The sequence below is a fragment of the Pelmatolapia mariae genome, linkage group LG13 (assembly GCF_036321145.2).
Source record: "Pelmatolapia mariae isolate MD_Pm_ZW linkage group LG13, Pm_UMD_F_2, whole genome shotgun sequence".
Taxonomy (NCBI): Eukaryota; Metazoa; Chordata; class Actinopteri; order Cichliformes; family Cichlidae; genus Pelmatolapia; species Pelmatolapia mariae.
Genome location: NC_086238.1, coordinates 8639275 through 8667112, shown reverse-complemented (window position 1 = coordinate 8667112; position 27838 = coordinate 8639275). Strand labels below are relative to the sequence as shown.

Genomic DNA, 27838 nt, shown 5'->3' with positions numbered 1-27838 from the left:
TCTTTCAGCTGACTGGCAAGTATAAGTAAGAACTTGCTAAATGGATTCTGCAACTGTACTGTAATTCTTCCTTAACTGTAAAAGTTTATGTCATAATAATAAACTATTCACAATCGAATTCATGTGCTCATGAAGGTGTTTGCAGAAAGCTCAACAGTTCCTTTACACTTATAGTTAAAGGCTTTCTTTCAGCACCATGGACAGCGCCAACAATTTCACAATGCTTCAACTACAGTGGCTCTACAGTGTAGCTGACAACCTTGCACACTAATTCAAAATTCAACTGTGCTAGTTTTTTTTTTTTTTCCTAAATAATTGTTAGCACAGGACTCTTCTCACTCACGGTTGAAGGCCTTGTGCAGAGAAAAGTCCCAAAGTTATAGCTTAAAAAGTTTCAAGGAAAAAAAAAAAAAGTGTCTGAAGTTGTGTGGGTGGCGGCTTAGTAAATGCAGGTTGATGCTCTTTTGGGAACTGCATTATGAAGTCCAGTTCACATAGCTCCAGAAAATGTACTGGGAGAGGAAGAGACAGAATTTGTCAGTGCTCCGTCCTGTGCTCAAAAAGCAAGCCATCCCTATCATACCCTAGACTTTCTTCACGCATGGTTTCACACATCACCACAGGCTTCTCATCTTTTCCACCTGTGGAACTTGGTGCAGTACAGGCACTACAAAAAGAAGAAGTGAAAATATTCATTTATTGTCAATCTCATTGTAGTGGTAACATCAGCCTCTAAAATCAACAACATGTACACTGCTTATGTGAACTTGCTGTTAAAATGCAGAACTAAGATTTTGAGTTCCTCAGTTGTTTTACACTTGGGAGTTTCTGTCTGGAATTGTAGATGCACGTGCACATCTATGCACATGTAAAAACTCCCACGGGATTGCCTAAAGGGAGCTCACAGGCAGAGAGGATTTAGGGACTGAACAGCTGAGTGCATACGCACAGACCAGGGAAATGATGCTTTACCAAGAAGAATTGCTCAATTTGTCCCAAGTTTACAAAAAAAGAAAAAAAGAAAAACTCGAGATGAAACTTGAATTGTTCTACTGCCCGTATCTTCATGCTCTTTTCTTTTACAAGGTGCATAGCATTACTGGAGCTGCTTCTTTAACAAGATTATTCAGAAAACGCTATAAGAGCAAGACTTAAATAGGTAAGGCAATATCAAACAGATTTTTGAGAGAGGGCTTCCAAGGAATAGTGTTCATTTTCTGCTTATTTGAGTATGACCACACTCTCTGAGCCTGCTATCTAAATGATTTATTGTGCAAGTGATTCAATAACCTGAAAAGAAGTACACACCCCACCAGCTGACTCCTCAATACGAAGGAAGCATCAGTTCTTGCACTTTCCATGTTTCCATGTTAACCGAATGGCTGTTTGAATATCAAAATTGATAGTGCTGAATAATCCTGCAGATGGTGTTTGGGTAATTGTTTGTCCACCAACTATCCAAGTCTGGAAACATCCATTTTAATATGTTGGCAAAATTCAGTATGGAAACAATGCACCTTCAACCCAAAACAAGGGGGAAAAAAAGAATGAGTGAGCATTTTCTTGCATCTCCTCTATGTGAGAAAAGAAGGCATTCATTGAGAATAATTAAAGCACCGCTGTCTGTCACTTTATGCAGTCTATATCTGCTTGGCAAAATCAGTTTCTTCAGCTTGAAAGAAATGACTAAAGGTGTTGTATTAATGCAACATCACTAAAAGGAATTACCCTGTAGAAGGCTTGCCTGCTTAGTGATTGAAACTCCAACTGAATACAAATAAGCAGTGTGCACCATTCATAAAGGAACCCTCAGGCTTCCCCGGCTATACAGGCAAAAGCCACAAACATTGATACAACTCTGAGCATTCCCAGAAGAATACATGACACCTCAAAGTCAACTCAACTGCTCCTGGTTGGTTATTTATTTATATATTTACTTTTTTTTTGGGGGGGGGGGACTGCATAATTGGTTTCAAATGGTGAAACCTTTGGAACTATTATATGAATTATGCATTACTTGTCCAACTCAAGCCACAGAAACGGACCCCTTCATTCATACATAGATAGATGGATAGATAGATAGATGGATAGATATAAAAACATTCTTAGCATGATATTTGAAGAGTGGTATTATAAATAATAGAATAATGAAGAGTAAATTGCCAATAATGAAACATAATGACACAAGTGCCTTCCGTTTCCTCTCATTCACTTCTCATTTTTCCTCATTATCTGACATGCTATAACCACTTAAACATACACGTTTATGATACATACAACACACATAGAAACACAAACCTGGATATGTATGATGTCAGTTTGGGGATTTCTCACTAAGAAAACTTCACTGGGGTGCTGAGACGAGAGTGTTTCCCAAGAGCAGAATATCCCTTAATCATGCTTCTCTGAGGAGTGTCTACAGTCCTGCCCGAACTCTGCCCCCTCGTTTTCTTTGGTGCAACAGAGAAAAGATGAGAAGGGGAGTTATTGTGACAGGCCCTGATTATAAGAGAGCTTTTGCTCAAAGCTTTTCTTTAGGTGGCTGTGGCTCAAGAGCTAAAGTAGGTCCTCTGCTAATAGGAAGGTCTGTGGTTTTGATCCTTGGCCCCACTCTTAGTCTATATACCAAAGTGTCCTTGGGCAAGATGCTGAACCCTGAGTTGCCCCTGATGCAGGCATGTAGTAAGAAAGCGCTTAGAGTGCCCAAATTGAACTTTAGTCCATTTGCCGAGTGCTGGTAGTCATGACTTAACTCAAATTATCTCTTCATGCTGATACGGAAACATGCCAGTTAGAGCTTTTTAAACTCGGTTTTGAATTTCAAAAACTGACTACATGTGTAATAATCTTATCACATCTTAAATCCTAATAATGGGTCTGATGTGACACTTAAAAATGGGTCTTTTAGATTAAAATCAGAAAACATGAAACGCAGAACTGAAGCTGCATTCTTTTGAAAAGGTAGTTGCTACTTATGAGTTTCAAACAAAATTACAGGAGAAACATAATGAGGCTTGTGATTGTGAATGGTTGAAGAACATCTGATTCCATTTATTTATTAAGGATGCAGTTTAGTTGTTTCAATTTCAAAATGTTAGTAAATGAGCCTGTTTGCTGAGGTGTTTTTTTTTCCGTTCCCACAGGTCAAGCATAGATATGCTTTCTGTTCTTTAAAACTCATAATTTGGAAGCTCTTAAAACCCTATTTTTGACATAATTTCACTGACAATACTGGTGATGTTTCAAAACTGTGGCAACACTTTTTTAGTGGATAACATGATGCAGGTGTCCAGGTGTAGGTTTGATCTTTTTTTTTTCTCTCTTGTCATACTCATACTCATACTCATGGATGGGACTGTGAAGTAAGAGGGTCCACTATTTTCATCAGTCTGTTCAACTGTTTAGAGCATCTGTCTTGACTGTGATCATGCATGGACTAAAATGTATTAAATTTAATTTCCATTAATTAGATGGTTGTGATACTCGTTTCTGTCATGTAATTTGACTTTGTTATGACTCTATTGTGCCTCTCTGCGCCTGCTAAATGGAGACAAGCTGTTCTCACCAAATTACATCTGCTGTCTGAGAAAGATAATTTCACATTTTTAGAAGAATTGTCTAAAATTTCATCGCTGTTGACATTATCTTTGCGAACAAGACCCCCCGCCCCCTCCACAGCAGTGTCTCTTGTGTAGAAACTGTTTTATTGAATATCTGTGCAACCTTTAGTTGTGACTTATTCGGCACAGTAGCTAATTAGAGTATATTGATGGAAGGCTTTTTTGTTGTTGGTTAAGCTGTAGGGAAGAAAAGTCCAGCGATTGTTGCAAAGTGACAGGTGAATCATAGCTGACTGCCTCCAGTCAGTGGTATCATTTCTCAGCACCAATTGGTGCAGACAGAGCAGAATAATGGATTTCGCTCAGAAATAATCGACAGCTGACAGTAAATGGCTTTTGTTGACCTTCAGAAAGTGCAGGTTAGCTATGTGAGAGAATGGCTGTGCATTTCACAATGTAATAAGTTATGGATTAGTTTGACCTTAATGAGAAGCTAAGGTGACCTTTTTTGTTGCTGTTGCTTGTTAATTAGTTAGGTTTTTCCGCATCATCCTTTATCATCCTGTTGAAGATGAGTCTTTTTCAGAGAGTACTGACCCAAGCTGGCCAGGTGCATATCCAGTAAATATGGTGGGAGGAGGGGCAACGGAGCTTTAGCCGGTCTCACCTTTCATGACCTCTTGTAATAAGATTACCTGGTTCACACGTCATGACTAGAGAGAGAGAGACAGAGAGGGGGCAGTTATCTCGCGGTGGAGCCAGGCTACGGTCCGGGTGGAGTGTTGCTGTGCCTTGCTGTGACTGGTTAAAGAGATCGGGGCAGCAGTGCTGATGTGCCCGCGCGAGGAGGAGGCTGTAGCTGCACTGACAGCCGGCATTGGTGGCTCCTTTCCGGGCACTGGAAGGATTTTTGTTGAGTACTTCTTAAGCCGAAACATGGTAAGCCGTCTTCTTTATGTTTTGGATGACTGTCATTGTGATTTTAAATTTCCACACTGCCTCGGAGCACCGCACGCGTAGAACAGTGTCTTCACTGCGCATTGGTCTTCTTTTACCATGAAATAGGAGCGTGTTTATGTCACTGCTAGTATTTCTTTCTTTTTTAAACTGTATTATAGATGTTCCCCAACGTGACGCGAGTAATCGATTAGAAAGGCGCAGTCGTTTACCTTAACTGCCCATTGATGTGTACCGCTAATCTCCGGAGGGTGAAGTTTTCAAACACTGACTGAAAGCAGCATCTCTCACTGATATATCATTAGCTAATGCCTGTGGTTAGATGTGACCTGTAGTTTGGCTGACTGCGGCTGTGTTTTTAAAAATATTTCAGTGATCCAGTTGTTGATGAGTATGATTACCGTAATCACTTAAATTGCGCGGAGTTTCTCAATTGGACAGCTGCAGTTTTCTATTAGCTGACTTTTCCCCCCCGTTCGTTCTTTTTTAATCTCGCCTCATATGCATATCAATAACAGTATTCTACCATGAATATTCATGCAGTAACTTCCCCCTGAGTGTGTGAGAGGGAGCCTATCGCGCTGCAGGAGATAATGCTTCAAAACGTGATTCACTCATTCAGTCTATTCAGTGACTCACACGAGTCTTTTACAGAAATGTAACAAGACACTGACTTGATCCCAGCATCTACTCATGCAAGAGTGTAGAAACCTTTTTTTTTTTTTTGAAAATCCCAGTTTTTATCAGAACTTATTCATTTTAAGGGCTAATTTTCAAAATGCACGAATGACAGTAGAAGTATAAAGCAGTGCAAGTCCATATTATTGTAAATGGCTGTAGTCCAGTTACTTGTGAGACCTAATCACCCCATTCTCACAAATCATCATCACAGCCTGCTCAGCCAGTTTGAATTAAATTATTATTTAAGACCCTGATTTTGATCATTCTTGAACACATTCGGTGCTAAAACTATATTCGTGTTGATTGTTGTTGCTCAGACTAGAATTGGACTTCTTCCTCTCTCACAGCAGCAAACAAACAGCTGTCACTGATAACATAAATGACAGCTGTACTCCCTTTAGTGACTTCAGTGGCTTGGCTTACTTTGATGCTTAAATGGAGTGAACCTCATTGCTGCTATTAGTAACACCTGAGCTGTTCTTGCTATGACAAGTCAAGTTCCCTGTGAAGAAGCAGTGCTGTCCAAGACATTTTACTGTCTTATTATTAAATGTTTTAAAATGTCCAGAAAAGGCTATAGCAAGTGGCCTTTGAGTTAAGATGTTTGTTTTAAACTATAGTACTCATAGCTTTAAATGTGCACGCCACAGACTAGCCTTTGCATTGTTGTTTTATTTGTAATCCACTGGTAGTTTAAATTGAGGCAGGCAATGGACTGCAGATGCATAATGAAACATCTGGCCCTGCATTTTTGACATGCAGTGTCTTTATGTTAGCTTGCAAACTTGTGGACATGTGTTTTTGATTTGCTCTGTGTCTCTTCTTTCAGCATAAGTCAGTTGTTCTGTTGTTTTTCAATAAGGTGTCTAACAAACAATATATGATTGGATGACGGAGATCTATAAATATATTAGTTTATCAGGTGCCTGAGAGGAGAATCCCCTGGAAGTCTGGCATATATTCAAGTTATGCTCCATAAAGAAAGTAGTGTAAACCAAATGGAAAGATCCAGCACCCTAGACACTGTTTTGTATACTTAACCAATTATAGACTAGGAAAAATGTGTAATTTCATAGATATCATTGTGCATTTATTGCATATTTTATGTATTGTAAAACTGTTTCTGTGGTATATGTAAGATGTGTTGCATAATATATTCCATTTTAAGTCAGTGAACTGATGAAACAGTCTCATTTATCAGTGTCTTTGATATTATCAACATCACTGCTGATTAGTTTTCTCTCATTTTTAAACCTTTTTTTAGAAGACGATATAAAGCATTATTTGTTTCAGGCAGTATAAAAGTTGGGAGCAGTACCTGTAACAGCTGTAGGTTTGTCTAGATTTCAGCAATTTTCAGAATGGCCACTAAGACGAGATGCTGTAGAATTCCCATAAAGCTCCTGAACTTTATTTGAGGTTTTCATTAAACCAGCGTGTAGTTTCAATGGACAAATTACATATTAAGCTCGTTCTGCACTGAAGCTTTGGTGGATGCTGCTAGAAATGAGATCTTTTACTCTGGTTTGGACTTCAGGACCGTATATACCATTTTTATTGTTAGGATAAAGGACAGGCAGCTCCGGGCAGCTTCTCTTTAAGTATTAATAGAAAGAAGTAAAGAGGTTATAAAATACTCTGGTAACTGAAGTGAACCAGAGGGGAAAAATTAGGCAGTGGTGAATTATCCTTAGAAGTAATGAAGTGTCTTGTTCATAACAAAGGATGAAGAATGAAGGAAACCCGTAGGGTGTAGTGCATACAGGTGGCAGTCGAAATGAGACCGCCACTGCATGGTCACTCTTAACTTGGTGTAGCTTCTTTGTTTTTCCAAGAATGAAGAATTTTAAGACAACTGGGTGGCTTTCCATTTTACTTTGTCTCATCATTCTCATTCAATATTAAATTATAATACTCAGCAGTCCACAGTTACACAGCTTAAGGCACTTTGTGCTCAGATCACTTTGTATGAGCTTTTTGAATTCAATTAGACTTCACCTTTTTATAATTATGCTCACACCAGGCAGATCGGTATGTGTATGTGTGTGATAAAACAGTAATTAACAAGCACTGCCATACTCCCATGACTGACTAATGATCTAATCTTGTTGGTTGCATCAGAAAAAAAATGTGTGTTCGGTGCTGAAACTAATAAGACTGCACCAGTTTTGCAGCTCTTGAGAAATTAACATATAAAACAGTATTAGGCCTTTAATCACGGCTGTGATTTTAGGGTTAATGTGTTTTCTTATTGTAGATTGTGTAATGTAATATAATGCTAGTTATATGTTGATGCTGTTACCACTTTAAATTTTAGTCTTTTTTTTAATGAAGAGCATTGCCAACACTGTCTTAATGTACCTCTCTAGTACGCCTGCGGTCCTCAGAGCCATTTGTTCTTATTGAAGAAGTAAATCTTGGAAAATAGGTCACAAAATACCTAGGCTTATGTGCTTTATTTGACAGAAGGCAGCTATGTAAGTCATTTTCTGCAAATGTTACTGAAAAGAGAAGTTCAAACTTGTTAGGTGGATGATAAAACACACACACACACACACACACACACACACACACACACACACACACACACACACACACACACACACACACACACACATACATATATATATATACATGCCATGGTCAAGTGGGTATTTCTAGCAGCAGGACCAAAGCTGTGAGATTGACTCATATCTGTCTGTTTGTACAAATGATTTTAATAACTACAAAGACTCAAACTGTTTAAAAGTTTAATTGTTCTCCACATATCAAGCCGCAACACTGACATATTACCACCTCATAAAGTCTTATGGGAAATGTGTGAGCAAAAAGTTACGGGCTGCACGTCAAACTGACATGAACATTAGCTGCATACCGCCGTTTGAAGCAACACTGATGACATATTTGAGAATCTACCGAAACTGTAAAATTGTATGCCAAAGGGGGAAAAACAAAACAGCGAATGAGCTGTAGGGGTGATAAAGCTCTCTACTGAGCTCAGTGAGACTGCAACATTGGGCGATCATGGGGCTTCATATGAGCATATGAGCTTTCACATACAGCAGTCATGTGATCCATTTTATAAAAGAGTATTTGTTAGAGCACATTCAAGTGTAGCTAGATATAATCTTGACACTTTAAAACATCTGAACCTCTTTTTCTCTTTTTTTTGTGTCTCAGATTTCACAAAGTGAAAATACACCATGAGTTATTAAAATGGGATTTCATCATAGGATAAAGAATATCTTCCCCACAGTGCATTACTGTCATAACTTACTTATCATTCAACAAATATGACTTTATTCATATGCACAATGGATACCTCGGGCCAACCATTTCAATATTATTTGATAAGAGACCTGTGGGTAGTGATGCCTGAAATGATTTGAGTCCGAGTGCAGAGGGAGAGGAAGAGGAAACAGGAGCAACTGTAGCATGCCTTTCTCTTCCTTTTCATCTTTGTCCTGGTGTTTTCGCCTTCCAGTGTTATTTTGCAGATTAAGAAGAAATGATGTGGGTTGTATGCCTTTGTTATGATTTACTGTCAACTTCTCCATTTCCATGTGAGGAAGGGTGGGCACGGCACAGCCAGACTACCATTATCAGATCATCAGCTCAGTGTCAGGTATCAGAGGTAGTAAACTCTCCATTTCATCTTCACCACCTGCGGTGTAATGAAATGAGTAGAAAGTGTGGATGGAAACCATTAGGATTGAAGAAGTATGACACGCTGGAGTGAGCATGGAAATGAGCAAAAGACACAGGTGCAGTACAGGTGATTGGCAGGTAATCTGATTTCTGCACCAAGAGGTAGCAATGTAATTTGACAAGATATATTTTAATATAATCATGAAATTCCTGAGTGCTGATATATTTTTTTCTCTCATCAAAGTTTCATATCATCTGCCTTTCCTCATTTTACTGTTTTAGCACTGCGACAACCATCCCCAATACATTTAACTACACATTTGCCCCAAGTTCTATATGCCAGTTCACTTGTTCTACTGTACATTAGAGAATTACTTAAATATTGGTATATTGAATATTGATCTTGGAGCATGGTCTATCTACATTTTGTCCATCAGTACAACATGTCAATTCTCTGTCCACTCTACAGAGTGACAGCTTTAACAAAGGTAGTACAACATTACATTGCAAATTAACAAGTGCTCTCCCCAAAAAGGGAAATTGGCATTGAGCTAGGAAAAGATCTGCATCTGCATCACATCACAGATGTATTGCTCTAGCTCGCAATACTTCTGTAGTTCTTGTAGACTTTTCTTTCTCAACATACCATTAAATACATGCTAGCACGCAATATTTGTATATTTGTTCATTAAATGATTATTTTGATACCTAAATTTGAAATGGTGAAAAATTCTTTTGAATTCATTTTTATTTATTAGTTAAATGTTGCTATCTAGCTTGTTATGGTGGTAATTAAAGGTTACAGTTGGTCCTAGAGTTTAATCCAGCGACATTATCAACTTCATCCAGTTTCCCAGTTATGGAGGATAAATATTTTCAAAGGTCCAGCATTGTTAACTCTAAAATTCTATCAGTATCCATCAATAATCCTAAGAAATCATTTTAGCTGCAAGCGCTTTTGTTCATAGTTCTGATTTCTATGGATTCACTTATCATTTACTTATTAGTTCCTAATGTGGGAAAGCACATGGTCATACATCATCAATGTAGCTGTTACATTCTCTGAGTCTAAAGCTACAATGGTGACAAACTAATGGCACTCCACTGCTGTGAGTTTGTCACCATTGTTTTGCAAGGCATATGCAATTTTTTTTTCTTACCAGGCCCACTTTTCATAGGTCAGGCAACTGTTGGTGATACTTTAATAAGGGGGAAAAAAACCTGAATTAATAGCCTTCCATAATTAAGTCATTATTTTTAGCTGTTTTCACACTTTGGACTCACACAGTCCTGACAGAGACCGCTAGAGCTAACTTATTATCTTATTAATCAACTTAATTTGTTGAGTCTTTACTCAATATCCTGGAGCATAATTAACTACACAAAAGAAGCCACTAGTTTGACTGCATTTAAGTATAAAGTAGTTAAGTCTAAAAACCTAAAAACAGTAGGCTTACCTGTTGCCATTTACATTTCAAAAATCAATGTATTACTTGGACCATCTGTCCCATTAGGGCTTTCATTCTTCAGTAATTCTTGTGTCCATAAGTTCATTTAGTTCTGTTTTTGAAGTTTTTGGAATATCGGCAGGTGGGACGCTGATCAGCTCAGTGTCTCTTGTCACAAAATGCCATTTTTACACCATGCTGTGTTTCATATCAAAGTTGTATTCCCTTCAATTCAGTATTGGTATCATTAGTTCATTAGCTTTTCATTCTGTGTAAGTATGTTGCATAATTTGCACAAAATAAACACATAAATGTCTCACAGGATTTGTATAGCTGTTGCTCATTTGTTGACTCATTTTAGCCTACTTATCGTCTGTGTCATGTTTTTGGAGTCGGCTTAGCATTTTAAGATTAGGACTACCTTGTAATCTTATCCTGCTTTATGCAAATCAATACTTCATAAGTGTGCTACATCTATATTTTATGCAAGGCTTGGATCAGCAGATTCCTCTTGAGGATAACAAACACAATATTTTAACTTTCTAAGGCAGAGTGTATCAAACCACATCACCACATTTTGTTCAACTGATTGAACTCTAGGTTTGCTGGTCCGTTAGCTTACTCTCTACAGCCTACATGGTGATTTTTGAAATGTGTATTTTCTTTAGGCAAGAACAATACAATGATTGATGTGCAGTTAGTTTAAGCAGATTCTTTGTTCCTGCTTGTAACCTCGGTGAAGATTTGGCTAAAGTTTAAGACAGATCTTTATAGAAATCCTGATAATTCCTAAGAGTACCTTTAGTCACATGAATGTTACCCACAGAGCTGTGTTGGCACATGAAAGACCTATTTCAGTACAAGTGAGTGCACTCTGTATTTTAAACCGGCCATTACAGAATCCTTTGAAGCATTGGAAGCAGTCAGAGGAAGTGACAGAGGTGAGTGGATTTCTTTGTGCGCTGGCTGACTTGTCACTTAAGCAGCCTTTTAGGAGAGGAAATGTAGGTTTTTGTTTTTTACAATGAAACATCTTAAAAAAACAATTGAGACATTAGAACTCTGAAGTCACCTCGCAAATATAGATGATGATGTTTTGAAAATGCACACAGCTACTTTGCTAGGTGCAGCTGTTAAACTCCTTGTTAACGAACAACCAACCAATGACATGGCAGCATGGCCACTTTAGTTTTATAATCAGAATCGAACAAATAAATGAACAAATAAAGAATGTGGAAGAAAGGTGATTTAAGTGAATTTGGACACGGTGCGAGATGGGCTGAGTTTTCAGAAACTGTTGATCTAATCTACTGGGATTTTTATTCAAAGGGTTTACAAGGAGGTCCCAATTTAGATAACAGTTCCACTGAGTGGCAGTTTTGTGAGAGAGTATGCATTGAAGTCAGAGAGCAGAGCAGAATAGCCAGACTTTGAGGTGATAAGACGACAACAGTAATTCATGCAACTGCTCATTGCAACCAAAGTTTGCAGAAGAGCATCTCTGTGCACGCAACATGTCAACCTTGGAGCACATCAGTTATAGGTGCCACATCTGTCAGCTTAGAACAGGAACCTGAGGCTATAATTCGCATAGGCTCAACAGGTTGGACAATACAGTATTGAAAAAATGATACTTGGTGTGATGAATCACATTTTCTGCTGCATAATTTGGATGGTGGGGTCAGAACTTGGTGTAAATAACATGGAAACAAGGATTCATCTTGACTTATATCAACAGTTTTCCCGGTTCAGTGGTTTGGGACATATTTTCTTGGTACACTTTAGGCCCCTTAATAACAACAGCACTGTGTTAGGTACATTGTCATCAGAAAGGAACATATCTTCTGATGGCTGCTTCCAGCAGGATAATGTGCCATGTCACAAAGTTCAGATCATCTCAAGCTGATTTCTTGAACATGACATTGAGTTCATTATATGGCCTCCACAGTCACCAAATCTCAATCCTTCAGGATGTGGTGGAGTGGAGATCCACAACATGGATGTGTGGCTGACAAATCTAAAGCAACAGCAGGATACAATCCTGCCAATATGAACCAAAATACCAGAGGAATCATGTTGAATGTATGCCTACAGACATTATATCCAACAGACACTTTAAATATGTAAATTGTTAAAATGATAAAAATTAAGATTTTTTTTCATACATTTGCAAAAGCAGTAATGTTCAGATGTTGGTATAGTTAGACAGAAAAAACAAGTTCTAAGCAATTATGTAAGTAGTTAGTGGTTTTGTAAACTAAGCATTTGACCTCTCCCGCTACTATTGAAGCTTTCCATAATATCAGATAATTGATATTTATTAAAACATAGCTTCTGAAATTAAAAATGAAAATAAGTATTAAGTTTAGAAAATGGTAAAAATACCAGGCACTCAAGTTAATAAAGAACCCAAATTTATCTCGCAGCGCAGCATATAAGTAGGTTACTTGGTTACATTGCGCTGCTGATGCAACCAAGAGACCCATACAGTGAAGTCCCTTTGTCAGACAGACTTGTTTTGAAGAACATAAAATAAAACCGGTTGTCAGTTGCGTTCAAATGTTTCAGCGTTGAGGAAAGCATGCAGCGCTCTGCATTTATTAGTGAATGCTTTAGCATCACCACCCGTAGACAGCAACTGGCAGGTGCACTGTCGCAGTACCATGTCTTTCTTGCATAGGAATAACAAAAGCATAAAATACACAGCAGTACGAAACTATACAAGGGGGTTTTCAAACATAATACAGCCTACAATAGCACAGACATTGACACAGAAATTTGCTGGACTGCAGTAAGCATGAATTAAAAAAACATTACCACACTGTTGTTTAGTAAGGTTTTGACTGATTTCTTCATAACAAAGAATTTAAGACTACTTACATTTCACGCAACTATTGTTGTCCATGCTGCTCAGGGTGATGTACTTTGAAATTAAAAATGACAGCTGTAACACTGCATGTATAATGACCATCAAAACCTATGTTTATCTGTTATAGATCACATATTATATTTTTAATTTAAATACATTTATTTTATAACCACTTTTGCTAGGCTTTAAAATTGAGTTAGAGTAAAAAACACACTTGTTAATGAAACCTCATCCTTCATCCTCAGGATAAGACAGCTGTTGGTACAGCCAAACAGGAACTCAGTGGAGGACCCCTACTGAGAGTGGGCTTCACCCTCTGTCCTCTTGGTCATTCCACTTACACTGGCTTTTCGCCAAATCATGTCTGGGGATATATTTCACTGAACTACAAGGACTTCTCTAGCAAAATTCTCTAGTTACCAGTTTAATTCTTAAGCTTATGGATTTTCACCTACCTCTCCTTTGTTAATTTAATTATGTAGACTTTCTCTTTTTTTGCTATCTAAGGATTAGTCATTCCATTATGTGTAAAAGCTCTGAGACAAACCCTGTGACAATAAAAGTCATGGTGCGATTTGCAGGGTTAAAAGTCGCCCACTGAGGTGAAATAATTACCAAAATCAAAAAGCCCTCTTTTATCTCACATTAGCTGCATGTGTTCAAGTCATGTGGCTAAGTGGTTTCATGTGACATGGATAGGACATTGTTGATGCTAAGCAGATGCAGTGCGGTCAGCAGCACCCGCATGGACTGATCTCAGTGAGGGTTTAGAGATTTAAAACGTGGTCATGAGATGACTAAAATAAAAAGGATTAGAACCTCTGAGGTCTGTGGCTCACTCGCACTGAATTAGAGAAAATTGGTTTTAGTGGACCACCAGGCTCTGACGTTAAATGCAGCTGAATTCATACTTATTGCTTTGCATTTTGTTCTACTTTTTGAAATTCCTGTTCAATATTCAGTAGTATTGTTAAAAAAACAAAAACAAAACATCAGACATCATGTTTTGTGGAATTATGCTGTATATGAACATTTCAGATTACTTTAATGTGCACAGTGAGGAAGAATATAAACGTGCCTAGACTTGTGCATGGTACTTCTATGACTACTACAAACACACATGCACATGCACACACAAACAAGCACACCACAGACACAGCCATCTTGCTGCCATCACTTTCTCCTGACACTAAATTACAGAATAAGGCATAAACATCAAGAACTCATTACTACTAATTATATGTTATCCTTGTATGCTTTAGAATATGTAATAGTTTGTATGACAATAGAGAATAATGGATGATTATAGCTTCTTTCTGAATCTACCTCCTAGTTTTGGTTTGCCTTGTTTCCTTGTGCAATAACATTTGCATAACACAGTCCTGGTGAAATGACAAACATATGCAAAACAAACTGCACAAATTTAAAAAAGGCTTTCTTTTTTTATTTTGATTACTGTACTGTTGTCAAACACCTTTTGTCCTGCCTGACTCACATGGATGAATGATCAGTGAGCTTATCAGTCATCTGTGCGTCCCCCCACAAGTGGGACATGCGTTCCTCATAGAGGAACACCACGATCACCTAAAGGATCTTTATCGAAATTGTGCTCAACTTGGTCAAGATTGTATTGTTCGTGTTGAAAACTCTCTTCCATTTTCAGAAGTATTGCTACTCCTCCCAGAATATTGATCCAGTTTTAGTGAAACAGGAAGAATTTGTCCTCGGTGGATATTAATTGTCATTAATTTGTACAATACAGCCAGCCAGTAAACAAGAAAATCTAAAAATTTCTTTCTGCAGCTCACAAATTATAATCTCTGAATTTTGATGGATTTTCATTGTTGCTTTAGTGAAGGCATTTATTAAAGTTCTCTTTTCCTCAGTGCTCACAAACCAATGTTATCCTGAATAAATGTCACAAATCTGAGTCGGAGAATATTGATTTTGGCCATACATTTTTTTTAACAGTTTAAACAAATTTTCCAAAGTAGTTTTGGTTAATCAAATTAAATTTCTCCTCAGGGTATTTTTGTTATATTTCATCATTTTCCAGTTTGATCTAATTAACAGTTTTCATAACTATGCTTTTTTTTTTTTTTAAATCATTTTCTAACTGTGATCTTTGATTAAACTTGACAAATTAGTTTTTTTTCTATATTATAAAACATAGAAAAAAATAATATATTTTTTCTACTATTATAAAACAAAACTTTTACATTTAATATATTTATAGAAGAGATTTGTTAGTGGTGCTGATGATTACTAAAAATGGTTACACAACAAGATGTAGACGTGCTATGTTTTTCAGCTTGTGAGTTTTAAATCATTACTACAAGCAGCCCTGATTTCTTTCGTTCAACTTACTTTGCTCAAGTATATTTTTATCTCTGAAAGTACTCTGCATAAACAGGTGCATTGGGTTGTTTAAACCATCCCAGCCCATCACAATAATTATGAGAGCACTTGAGGCCCACATTAAATCTTTCATTTGATGCTAGCAGCAGCACAAAAGCACATAATGGTGTTTATACATTTTCCCATTAGGGTCAGTCTTCCCAGCCAAAATACCCATGCTAAACAACTCAGCCTTTATGCATCTGAACCAGCAGGCTTCTTCACAGGGAAATTGATAAAACGCACCTCTGACACAGGTGGGATGGGAAAAAAAGTTGCATAATTAGGGAACCTGAATGAAAATTTACTGCATAACAGCTTTTCATTTCTGTGTCAAGTGCACACTGAGATCACTGCTCCGCAGTAAGCGCTACTCTCTCGCACAGCCACATACATACGATGAACAGTCACTTAGGAAACACTCATCTGATAATAGCAGTTACATCATTCTGCAGAGGGAAGCACCTGCAGTGTTAGTGACTAAAGACAAGATGGTATATTAAATTTTAGAGCAATGCAGTAGAGGTTTACTACTACCAGCTTATTAATAAAACTTCTCATGTAAATGCTATAGATGTTGATAATATGAATGCTGATTATTTTAACAAGGATTTTATTGCACAAAAGCTATGGTAGTTATACATAATTTCACTTAGTCACTGTCCCAGAAATTGTGCAGCTATCTAAATATAAGAGCTGCATCGGCTGTTTACACACAGTTTGAGTTGTACACAATTTATTAAACTTGATTAGGTGTATCTAATTGAGTGCTATGGAACTTTTTACCTGCTACAACCCTTTGTGGTACCTATTAATCCAGACCAAAGAACAGGAGCTTGTATAAATAGGCTGCAGCTGCATGCAAGAGGGATTCCATTTTATCTCTAGAATGTATAAACAAACTTGTCCGATTCGTGTTAAGTCATGTTTTACTTGCTCTTTAGTGCGTAGCTGGTTATTAATGAAATGCAGCAAGGATGGGTTATTAGTTCTGGAAGTGACAACCATAAATGTGTTACCTATGTAATATCTGATTATGATGATATTACAGTCTGTGGCTCCTTGGTCACATGACATCTCATGCCTTTGAGGACATTCTAAAGTCTCGTAATAAAGGATGGGGGTATGTTGTGGTGCAGTGAGTGATCAATCAGAAGCTTAAAACGACTGTTTGAATGGGGTCCTTGAAGTGATTTTTCTTTCCTTTTCTGGCTCTACTTTTATGCCATAAGATTGACAAAGATCTGCCTTTTGTAGGAAGTAAAACTGAAATTCAGTTGGAAAATGTATGAGAAATGTTTCTTTTTTTATACTTAAATGGCCGTGATCATAGTACAGAAAACTGAAAACCTAACAAGGCATAAAAGGCTATTTTTCATTTTACTGTGACTAAGAACAAAAATAAAAAGCATTCAAATGGACCTGAAACATTTTCCTTTGTATTCTTGTCATTGGTTGAACCAACACTGACCCAGCTGAATTTGTATGATATGTTTCGCTTATGCACATTATTCATGGCAAGTCAATATTTAAACAAATATTTTTCATAACAAAAAAAAAGATTTTTGCAATGATATTGAAATTCTGGTGAGGTGTGAAACCAACTAGACACATTTTTCAGCTTTTTTTTTGTCAACAGAAATGTTAGTTGGCCAAGTAAATTCTTCATATTTTATTTATGTGTAAGTTCTTAGTTATGCAGCCACCTTCTTTTCGCCCCCTGATTTTGTGAACTCGAAAGAGTGGTGCAGTTTTGTAGATTTGATCTAGAAAATGAAAATATCATTCTTTGACAAAATAAGTTGAAAAAAACCTGCTCAACAAAGTAATGAGAATTTAGTACCGGACAACAACCCACAATCAAAAAAGGGTTCTGGTGTTTGCACTGCTAACCTTAGCCACTCTCAGCAAATGAAAATGTGGAATTTTTTAATATTCTTTAAAATGTGATTTAGTCACTGAAAAATGTGTCAAATGTGTCAAATGACTAATTAATACTCTATTCATACATTATTTAACCTTGTCAGGTAAACTGTACTTCCTTTAGTCTGTTCTATTTGTTTTAAAATGATTGATTAGTACATACTTATTCTCCTGTTTAATCAATTTGGGGGAAAAAAACAAAAACAAAAACGGGATGGGAGTATCTGGCCTGGCAATGCAGTGGGTTATAATATGTTTGTCTCAGTGATCAAATACAATGTAACTGGTTAATGTATTGCAGTTTGTAGGAGCTGGAATTACAGAATTACAATTTACAGATACATGAGAAAGATGTGGTTTTAATACTGGCTGCTTGTCTCGATGTTTAGCCTGGTGTATTTCTACTTGGGTGCGAGCCATGTGCAGACGAGTCTGTTAGCCAAGGCTAATCACTTCCATCGTTAGAACACTGGAGCTCCCTTGCTGCCTCTGATTACATCTTTTAGGTAATGAATAGCTCTGAACTGGTCTAGCACGCCTAATCACACAAACTAACATTTGTTAAATTTGGGAGCCAAGCAATGAAGCTGCAGAGGCACCTTTTTAGACTAATTCATTTTCTTTCTCCTCTTGCCACACGAATCTGTGGCATCACCTAGAATTAAAGAATAAAACAACTTTTTTTTTTTTCTCACAGTGGCTGAGAACAGGCCCCTGATTCTTTAATCCAAATTTTATATCTTGGATGTGCATTTATGCACACAAGGGACTCACCTTATGATGATGTACATTTCCACCACGTTGGATTTACAGTCATGTTGAGCTTTTATGGAAAGTTTCTTTTTTTTTGTTTGTTTTTTTTAAATAAATCTTTATTTTTTTCCACATTCTTCACCAAAAATGCCACTGGTGATCTTCAGATCAAGGACCACAAAAGTCAGGATATGGATTTGGGATTCTGAAAAGCTGATAAAATGTAATAGCCATGTGGTTCAGGTTTTGAAGCCACAAAACAAGAAGTGCTTCTTAAACTAACCTTATATTAATCTATGGATTTGATATATTCCAGAGAGTTTACTATATTATATATATTTTACTGTGTGTGTGTGTGTGTGTGTGTGTGTGTATGTATATGTATGTGTATATATATATTTTTTACTACTGAGGGATGCTGAAAAAGTTTTGTGCTTTTGTTTTTTAGTGCTTAGAGCATAAGCATATCAGGTTGCCATGACAACCATGTCATGGTTAACTTTTTGGTACATGCATCACTACTGGCAGCTACAGTTAGTTTTTTTTTTTTTTTTTTTTCCTTCTTTTTTTGTGGACTTTCTGAGAGTGCATGCAGGCCTGTGTTTATCTGGGACCTTGCTTGAAGTGGCGTCAGCTTCTTTTAGACTCTAGACTTTTAGACGCTTTGAGTTGCACACTAGAATCAAGGAGTGGGTATCACATTACTGTGACCCTTGAGCTTGATTTTCAGATAGTTGGCAAGTTGAGATCAGTTTGCAGTCTCTAGTTACAAAAGTCTGACATAACTTGAAGCTTTTTTATTTTTAAGTCCACTTCTTTGTAACTGCAACTGTTCTGAAAACCGATTGAAAGCCAAGCAGTGAGGCATTGTAGGCACCTTTAATATTTATCTTCTCTTTAGGTGCATTTATCTACCAACACTATGCTCCATTTTATTTATTGATTTTCCAATATATAAACGGCAGCAAACAACATATAATATAAACATATTTCACAGAATTTAAATAGAAAGAATCAGCTGAATCAGTTTTTAATGTGTCAGGACAATCTGCTACTGCTAATTGGGATGCATTAAGCTTGTAAACATGGCTGTTTAACATGAAACACGACTGAAAGAAAAACTTCCTGTATTCCAGTTTGTCTGGCACTGTTTATTAAAATGATGTCTGTTCTAAAAAAGCATACTGGCAGCATGCCCCAGGTTTTATGACTTAGATGTTTGCATAATTTTAAGAGCGTGATTTCTCATGTGGTCACTTAATGAATGCTGTAGCTTTGTACTGTAATTGGATATGAGAAGGAGGTGTTTAAGGTGCAGTCCGGGGATTTTGTTACATTGATTTGCAGTGAGATTTCCCTCCAAGGAGACAAGTGGACCCAAACGATATAAGGGGCAAGTTCTTTTTTTCTTTTCCTTTAATTTGTCATCCAGCTTATGTAAGAGTAATTTCTGAGTGTCGTATCAGTCACATTTTATCAGTGAATCTTGGCTTTTTTTTTTTGCCTCTAGTCTGTTTTGTTCTGCTGCAGTGGTTGACTGTTCTGTTACATATTTATCAGACACTAGTCTTACATTCTTTTCACTCTAAAAATCTTCCTCTGGCAGCTATCAAAGGGGAACAGCATCAACACTTCCACTTAGCAGCTGGAAATCAACAGTGAAGTGTCATTACTACCGTATTTGACTTGTCACCATTTCAGATGCACATTCTTTGACAATTTGAGCATTATTTTAAAACTGAGTCGTTTTTTATGCAAAAACAAGCAAAGCAGTTCAAAGAAACAGAGAATGACTATAAAACATGGCACTATACTTGCGGATCACAAAGGTCTGTGCAGAAAAAATGTTTTAGTCCATTCAATTTTACAAATATTTGTTAGAAATGGCTCCACGCAAGTGAAATATAAATTATTAGGTTATAATGTATTGTTTATATTGTAGTGTCCCTCTAACAGAAGACAGAGATGATCGGTGTTCCGGTTACCGGTGTTTATTAAGAATAGTAACACAGGCTACTGTGGGCCGTAGCCAACGCCAAAACAACAGGGAAAAACGTGCTCTCCAAAATCAAAACAAACCCCCGACTCTCGCTCCTTTTTTCCCCACACACCCACAACAACATTCTCTAACACCCGCCCCCCAAACACTCTCAGCCAACCACACATATGATCTCTTCCAGACTCTCTGTCATTGGTAGCTGATCTGATTGACAGGCCAACCGGCCTACTACACATTCAAGGACACTCAGTAAATCACCATGCTGCCGGTGTGGTCCAACTATGCCATAAGTGAGTGGCAATTCTGAACACAAAACACTGATAACACAACAGTTAACTAACTTGTAACCCAGTCCGTTACACTATGCTTGAGGACAACTTTAATTGTACTGTCACTTTGTTCATTCATCATGCGGGTAAAAGCACAGCTTTTAGGAAGATAATGGGCATAGGGCCAGAACTCTAAGTTAAGGTAATCTACTTTTCATATAGCTTTCTCCATTATGATTATGCACCTCAGTAACACCAGATTGAGGAGCCTCTCCTTATAATTTTCACTTTTGTGTAGTTTTCACACATCTTTCCTAGTCAGACTGAATAATAATAATAGGAAAGGCTATAGAGACTGCAATGGCACTGTAAAATTGTTCTTGACAGAAGCAAAATGTTTTTTCCATGACAGTATATTGTGAAAGGGAAGAACGATTTTTTTTTCTTTTTGTATTTTCTGCTGCAAACAGTAGACAATGAAAATAAATTGGCAATAATTTGTTTTTTGCCACTGGTGACCAACCTATAATCAAATCATTTTGTTTGTTACAAAATGTGCTTATTTCTAATAAATTGAACAGAAGTGTTATCTTTCCTTTTGTATCTACAAAGAGAAATACATATTAATAACAATAATCTACAGTGAGTCTATAAAGGTTTGAATTTCTTCTTTTGTTTTGTAATTTTGCCTTTTAAAATCCACTGTGGTGGCGTACAGTCAATCAGTCAAGATGTGATTTAAGGGCAGACTTTTGCTTTAATTTAACAGCTCATGCAGAACAAAGGTTTGGACAGTTTAGAATGATATAAAATGGAAATTAAAATTAAAGACACTTTGATTCATTATTTTTATTTTTAGAGACTCAAAAGTAATGGTCTTCCTGGCATTTTAGCATTTCTGTGCTAGGCAGTGCATTTCAAGAAGGTACCAGACAATTTGGCCAGTACTAAAGTTTTTTTCTGTCTCTTTCTGGGTTAATGATGGTGATGATGGTCTGCATCATCATCATTACTGAATCATTAATGAATCTTGATTGTTATATTTCAAATCTACCATGATGGTTTAAAGAAGCAAATGCTTAAATAGGTAAATAATCTTGTTTAATTCTCCCCAAAAATGCATGGAGCCAACCTTACAGAGCAAAAAGAAAGTATCCATCCTTGTGTAGACTTCTGAGGGGCTCCACACTTTATTACACAGTGAGGGGAGATAAGGTCACCAGCAGAAACCAAAACATTACCTGAACCACTTAAAAAATTTTTAAAATGTCATCTGGGATTCTAATACAGACTGTCTCAGTAGTAAAACCTGATTGAACACTTCCATTTTTCTAATATAATGTTTTTAAACATTTTGCTATAAAGGGTAACTTTGAAACTGGTTTATATTTGTTGTAGTCTGATGAAGCAATGCTGGGTTGTGTTTAGGACTTGTTCAGTACTGACATCTCTGGCAGCTGATCTGCACCAAAGCACATGAACAGGAAGAGGTGGAACAACTCTATTCTGGATGAGAGGCGATCAAAGTAACACGAACAGAGGAGAAAACAGAGACGAGCACATTTTCTTCCTTTCAGGAAGTGCAAAGCCCCTGCACTGAGGAGTAGAGAACTACATCTTCACTGTCTATGTAATCCATAACTCTGATTGCTTCATTCAACTCTGCCCACGCTATTGTAATCTTCTCATTATTGTCCTCCCCCAAAAGTTTAATCACTTTTCATCAAAGAGAGAGGATGGCAGAGATACTGTATAAACATCTAAAAAATTTCTACAGCATCTTGCGGGGGTAGTTGTGATTGAATTACTGGGACATGATATGCATCAAGGTGGAGAAGAGTGGAAATGAACTGTTTCTGTTTGAGCTTTTTTTTTTTCTTTCTTTTTCGAAAGCGTTGCGTTGTTGCTGAAAATCTTGATATCTCTTGATGATGTCACTTGTGGACCACTATGAAAGCACTGCTGTGTAAACAGAGTATTGGAGGCATTTTACACCACTTGGTCAGCAATCTCTCCAGTTTCCCTGTTTATTAAAGTTGAAGGAGAATCCTTGTTAGCATATGTAAATTAGATACTGTGTTCCCATGTCAACCAAGAAGATTTGGGGGAAGCTGTGAAAGAAATGACTTCTCTCTTCAGGGTGGCTGGTTGTGCAGGTCTGGGTTTTCTCATGTGAAAGGGATCAAAGCAATCTTACTCAGCCCTCTTAAGAAAGATAGATGTACGAATGTGGGAAATCAAATCTGCTTCAAAAGGGAGCACCACTGGGAGCAAGAGAGATGAGAAAGCAGTGAGTGAATAGGAAACCAGTGTGAAATCACCCCTGTTGTTGCACCATTAGAGACGAGACCACAGTAGTCTCCGGCTGTCCAGAGAGTGTTCGTGGGAGACAACTATTGTTCGGGTGCGTTTGTTTAAAATGTGTTTAGATACGTGTCTGCACAGGTTCGTGTGAAAGTGAGAGGGTAAAGGTGTGCTTCCCAATGTGAGTGAAAGACAAAAATGAGTGAAAATAAAGGGAAATCAACATTACAAATGAAGAGGTGCTGATAGTGTGAGTTAGAGGTTTGACTTTGTCAAGCGTGCTTTGATATGAGAGTGTTGATGCTTGTGAGCCCCCTCTTGTCCCCTTAGCATATGCTATGAAAGCTGATTTCACAGCTTATCACCTGCAATGAGAATAAGCCTTGTGAGTGAGGTGTGACATCAAATAGCACAGACAGATAGAACCCTTCTATTCCTCATACTGACACTTTACCTTGCTTTAGCTCGGAGTGAATGCTGTTTGCTGTGGTACAGTGCGCGAGTGGCACAACAAGGCTCTGTACTGCAGTTTGTAATATTCGTGATACAAGACAGGGGCTTCTTTTTCATCCAATGTGCAGTGTTAGGCTATTAGAGGCTACATGATTTTCTTTTTCTTCTTCATGTGTAAAAAGTATTTACTCTCTGTAGAGTAAGGTGCTTTAAAAGGTTGGCGGTTTGCTCCATGAAGTAGAATGAAGGAAGAAGGTCAGCTTAAAGCGATAGGAGGGGGAATAAATTCCATTAAATGCAAGTTGTAAAAGCTGAAGATAAAATGAGGCAAGCTTTTAAAACACCACTCTTATAGTGACACAGTATTGTAAGTACATTAAAAGCATGTTTGTATTTAGTTTTCCTTGAAATTCCTGAAAAATGCACTGCTCTTATGTTAGTCATAGCAGTTTGCCTCTACTTCAGTAATGTTTTACGTGGATGCTGTATTGGGTAACAAGATCAACTGCTTGGGAAAGGAGTGCCCTGTGTTTGTACATATATTGATATACATATGTATGTTAGGCTATGGGTCGGTCTCAGCTGTGCATTTAAGTAACTTAGAGAGTGACTGACCAAATGAATGAAAAACTATTTCTGGTGATTTTGTTTTGTGCAGGTGGGCAAGCAATAAGGCTTGACGGAAGATGCGACGGGGGTGGTGGCTCGTCAGATGGCTGGGGACAGGAATGGCAATCCTCTCTTTGCTAACCCACAGCTGGGGCCAGAACACAGAAGGTATGAGCAGCCAGCACTAAGGCCATCACTCCTCCTTTTCAGTTAACTGTAGCTGACTCGTCAGTGGACACTTGTAATGTGTGAAAGGCAATGTTTTTTGTTTTTTTTTTACTACAACAGACCTGCATTGTTAGAAAAAAATTTCCACAGCTACATCATGCTAATTATTATAAAGTATGTGGTAACCTGAGGCGTTAATTGTTTTCAAAGGTTTTTATTTAGAAAGAGGATGCTCATTAAAGTTCATTGATCATGCTAACATTTTTTGCCTTGTAGTTAAATGCTCAGGTTTATTAGAAAGGTGGCTTTTGTAGTTTCTACTCACTGAGTTTGTAGCAGGTGCTAGTTAAAAGTGATTTCCAGCTGTATAAAATTGGCATGTCTTTAAACATAACGGTTAAAGGAAGCAGCACATACAGACATGCTTCAAATCCCGACTGTATTGCAATATTGCAATTCAGGTCAACTTTAAGGTGCTGTACTTGAAGCAAATTCCCTTTTTCCCAACTCCGTTTCTTTTTTCCTTTCATCCTGTACCTGCTTCCCAGGCTTTCTTGACAAGTTTATTAATGTAAAACCATTTCATATAAGAGTACATCTTCAGCTTTGAATTCAGATTTTCTTGGATTTATGTGATATCTTTTTAGCAGAGAAGAGAAGAGAGATGACGTCCTTTATGACTCGCTAAACCTTTGAAGGTGAACCTTGTGGTTTCCTTATTGGATGAGTTCACACTGAGGCTTCAACCGCATTTAATAGATCGGTGTTGGTATGTGTAGTGATGAAACTGTTGACCCAAAGCATAACAGCTGGGAAATATCCTTGTGGGATATGGTTTTGTGGATAATTTCTTTTATTATATTGGCTATTGTATACAAACATACTATTGATTTAAACCGTATTGATGTATAAACATCTCATACAGTGTTGGTGAACATACAGTACAACTAGTGCTTTAGGTTCAGTGACCTTGAGGTAAATTAAACTATGCTTCAGGAAACATGTTTGCTTGAGGACATTTGCTCTATGGTGCTCTTTTATCCCTCCCAGTATTCAAACATTACAGTGTGCTGCAGTGAGGTTAGTTATTGGTGGAGTTATTTTAAAGAAATACACTGCTTAGCCCAGCAGAATTTTTTTGTCATGCCAACCCAGTAAAGTAGTAAAGCAATAAAATTAAATGTTCAGCCAATGAAAAATAGCACAGAAAATACCAGTACTGTTTTAGTTGGGCAGCTTAGAACCTCCCTGCAAAGTTGCCCACCCTTTACTCTTTCTTCTATAAACACAGAGCTCTGCAGCAGGAACCCTCCGCTGTGCAGAATGATCTTTGGTTCCTCAAACTGCACATTCTGGCATATCGAAAGACATTGTAAATTCTGATTTCTGTATAAAATTGAACATATTTGTGGCATAACTCTTAATTTTACTGTGGTTAAGTTTTGTGTATGCCACTTCCTGATATCTATATGAACAGGTCTAACTAACAAAGCGGCTGCTGAGTGTATATATTAATGCTAAAATAGTTTGCCCTTTCTGGTTATTAGAATTTCTCAGGATTTAATGCTCTGGTTCTAAAAGTTAGGCTGTGCATTTGTGAATTTCAGAGAAATCAACCCATCAACCCGTCACATCTCATTGTGTCAGACCTTGTGTGCTTAAAAATTTTGTCTATGAACTCCAGGTGTGCTAAGGTAATAGAAGGGATATGCCACTACTTCCAGTGACCAGTGGAATCTGTGTATGATTCAAGACGGTCTTTGCTATGTACTTGTTAAAGTATTTATTGATGTCCACCTACAAACTTGTTGTCCATAGCTGCTACTTAAATAGTTAAGTTGGTGCTAACATATTATCAATTAGAAAACAATATCATACAATAAAAACAGTTGTCAGTAATGTTCTATAGTAAAGCTCTAAATTGTTTACTCATAAGTTAAAACATGTCCACTGAGACAAGTACAGGACAGTCATGATTGTTTAATCAATCATTAAAGCCAGGCCTTCAATTGCAGCTCCGGATTTGCACAGAGTAATGATACCTTACTCTGTTTGCATCAATACTGAGGACACAGCCCAGACAGAGGATTTGTGCTTGCATTCTGTCTGAGCTCCACATGTTGATCGACCCCATACGGTGTGAGCTGGAAAGTTGCAGGTTAGGGCCATACAGGAAAGTCGATGGAAACATGTAATGTGTGTTAAAGCAGCAAAATTTTGCAATGTTTGTCCAACTTTCAGGGCTAGAAGGGCTTAGAAGCATGCTACAGCAAGTATAAACCTGACACATTACAATGATCTGTGCTGAATATGAGGACTATCATACAAACCGAAGGCATAGACCAAATCAAATGTCTTTCATCAAATGATTCAGATTAAAACATGAACCATAACACCAGTAGTTCCTGCACATTCACATACTGTGAATTCATATGCTGTCCTAGAAAATTGCTTTTTGGGTTGTAATTTTTTCTGACCATGTCAGACTTTTTATGCTGATTATTGATGTGGTTGCAGCCTGTAATTTGAGTGGCAGCAGACAGAAATAATTATGAGGCTCACAAATGATCTCTGATTAGACCATAGTCTGTGAACTGAATTATCCACTGTGTCATAGTTGAAACAGCAGGTGAGACTGAATGTTTAAGAACTGTTGTGGTTTTGAAGGGTAAGGGTAAACGTGGGTGCTGTTGTTTCCTCCCTTTGCCACTCACTGTCATCCAGGGATGCTCTTGATTTGAGCAGGGATTTCCACCTCCCTCAACAGCACATCTCTCATCTTCTCACTCATAAATCTTCTTACTCTGCCCACCTCAAGGCACCCTTGGTATTTGACTCTGTCAGTGTGTTTGTTCTCTATCAAATGAAAACAGCAACCAGAGCTTTTTTTTTAATGGCATCGAGCTGTAAGGAGATGCGTGCACTTCCTGTGGATGCCACACTGGCTTTCAAGCAAAGAGATATTATAATACTTTTAAGTAAGTCTTACTTCATATTACTTAAAGTCTTTTAAGTAATATGAATGAGGACTTTGTGAGAGAAAAGAAGTCTGACTTTAAAAAAATGCTTTTCTTCTCTAATGAATTAATTGATTTAATGAATGCATTCATGCAGGGATCTGTTAAAGTATACAGTTTATTCAACAACAAAAAACATTAACTTATTTATTACTACTGTGTCATTTTCCTGTAATTAACTTATAGCTCATTCTCCGTGGGGAAAAAAAAAACTGTTGTGCTAATAATTTTGCCAAATCAATAATTGCCTTTTAGTTTCAGTTAATAGAGAACTGAATTTCTGTTTTGTTTTGTTTTTTCCCTCTGTATTCTGTCCCTTAATTCCAAAGTCCTTAACAGATTTGCTGTTTTCATTTTTAATTAATAATCCTCTCTTCCATGTACCATCCCTTCATGTTCTCCTCCTTACCTTGCAGCATCTGGCTCTCACTTTGCCATGCTTTAGGTTCAATGTTTTCTCCTGGCAGAAAATCTTTTTTCACTATTTATATGCAGGTAAACCATGCAGTGCTCCTCATGTATGTCAATTGTTCCCTTGCAGCAGGTTAATGATAATGAAAGGTCAAACTTTAGTCCTACCACAGTGTACAGACTGTCCAGTCATACAAACAAATCCCTCTGTCACTAAATCCAGATGTTGGATGAGTACCATTTTAGAATATGTGTGGTGAAGTATGGACTACTTAATATGTGCCATGTGACATCAGCCTACCTTCTTCACTCCTACAGTTTGCATCTTTATGCCTGTTAGCCTCTCTTTCCTTCTCTTCCCATCTGCACATC

General features: G+C 37.5%; 1 protein-coding gene across 1 annotated transcript in view; it reads left to right on the top strand.

Moving 5' to 3' along the window:
* The first annotated feature begins 4304 nt into the window (after positions 1-4304).
* The window catches only part of LOC134639922 (protocadherin-15-like), a 160108-nt gene continuing 136574 nt past the window's right edge, over positions 4305-27838 (top strand). Inside the window, exons 1-2 of the mRNA XM_063491441.1 lie at positions 4305-4499; positions 23920-24038. Coding sequence (XP_063347511.1) covers positions 23948-24038 — 91 coding nt within the window. The 5' untranslated portion in view covers positions 4305-4499; positions 23920-23947. The remainder of the gene's footprint in view (positions 4500-23919; positions 24039-27838) is intronic.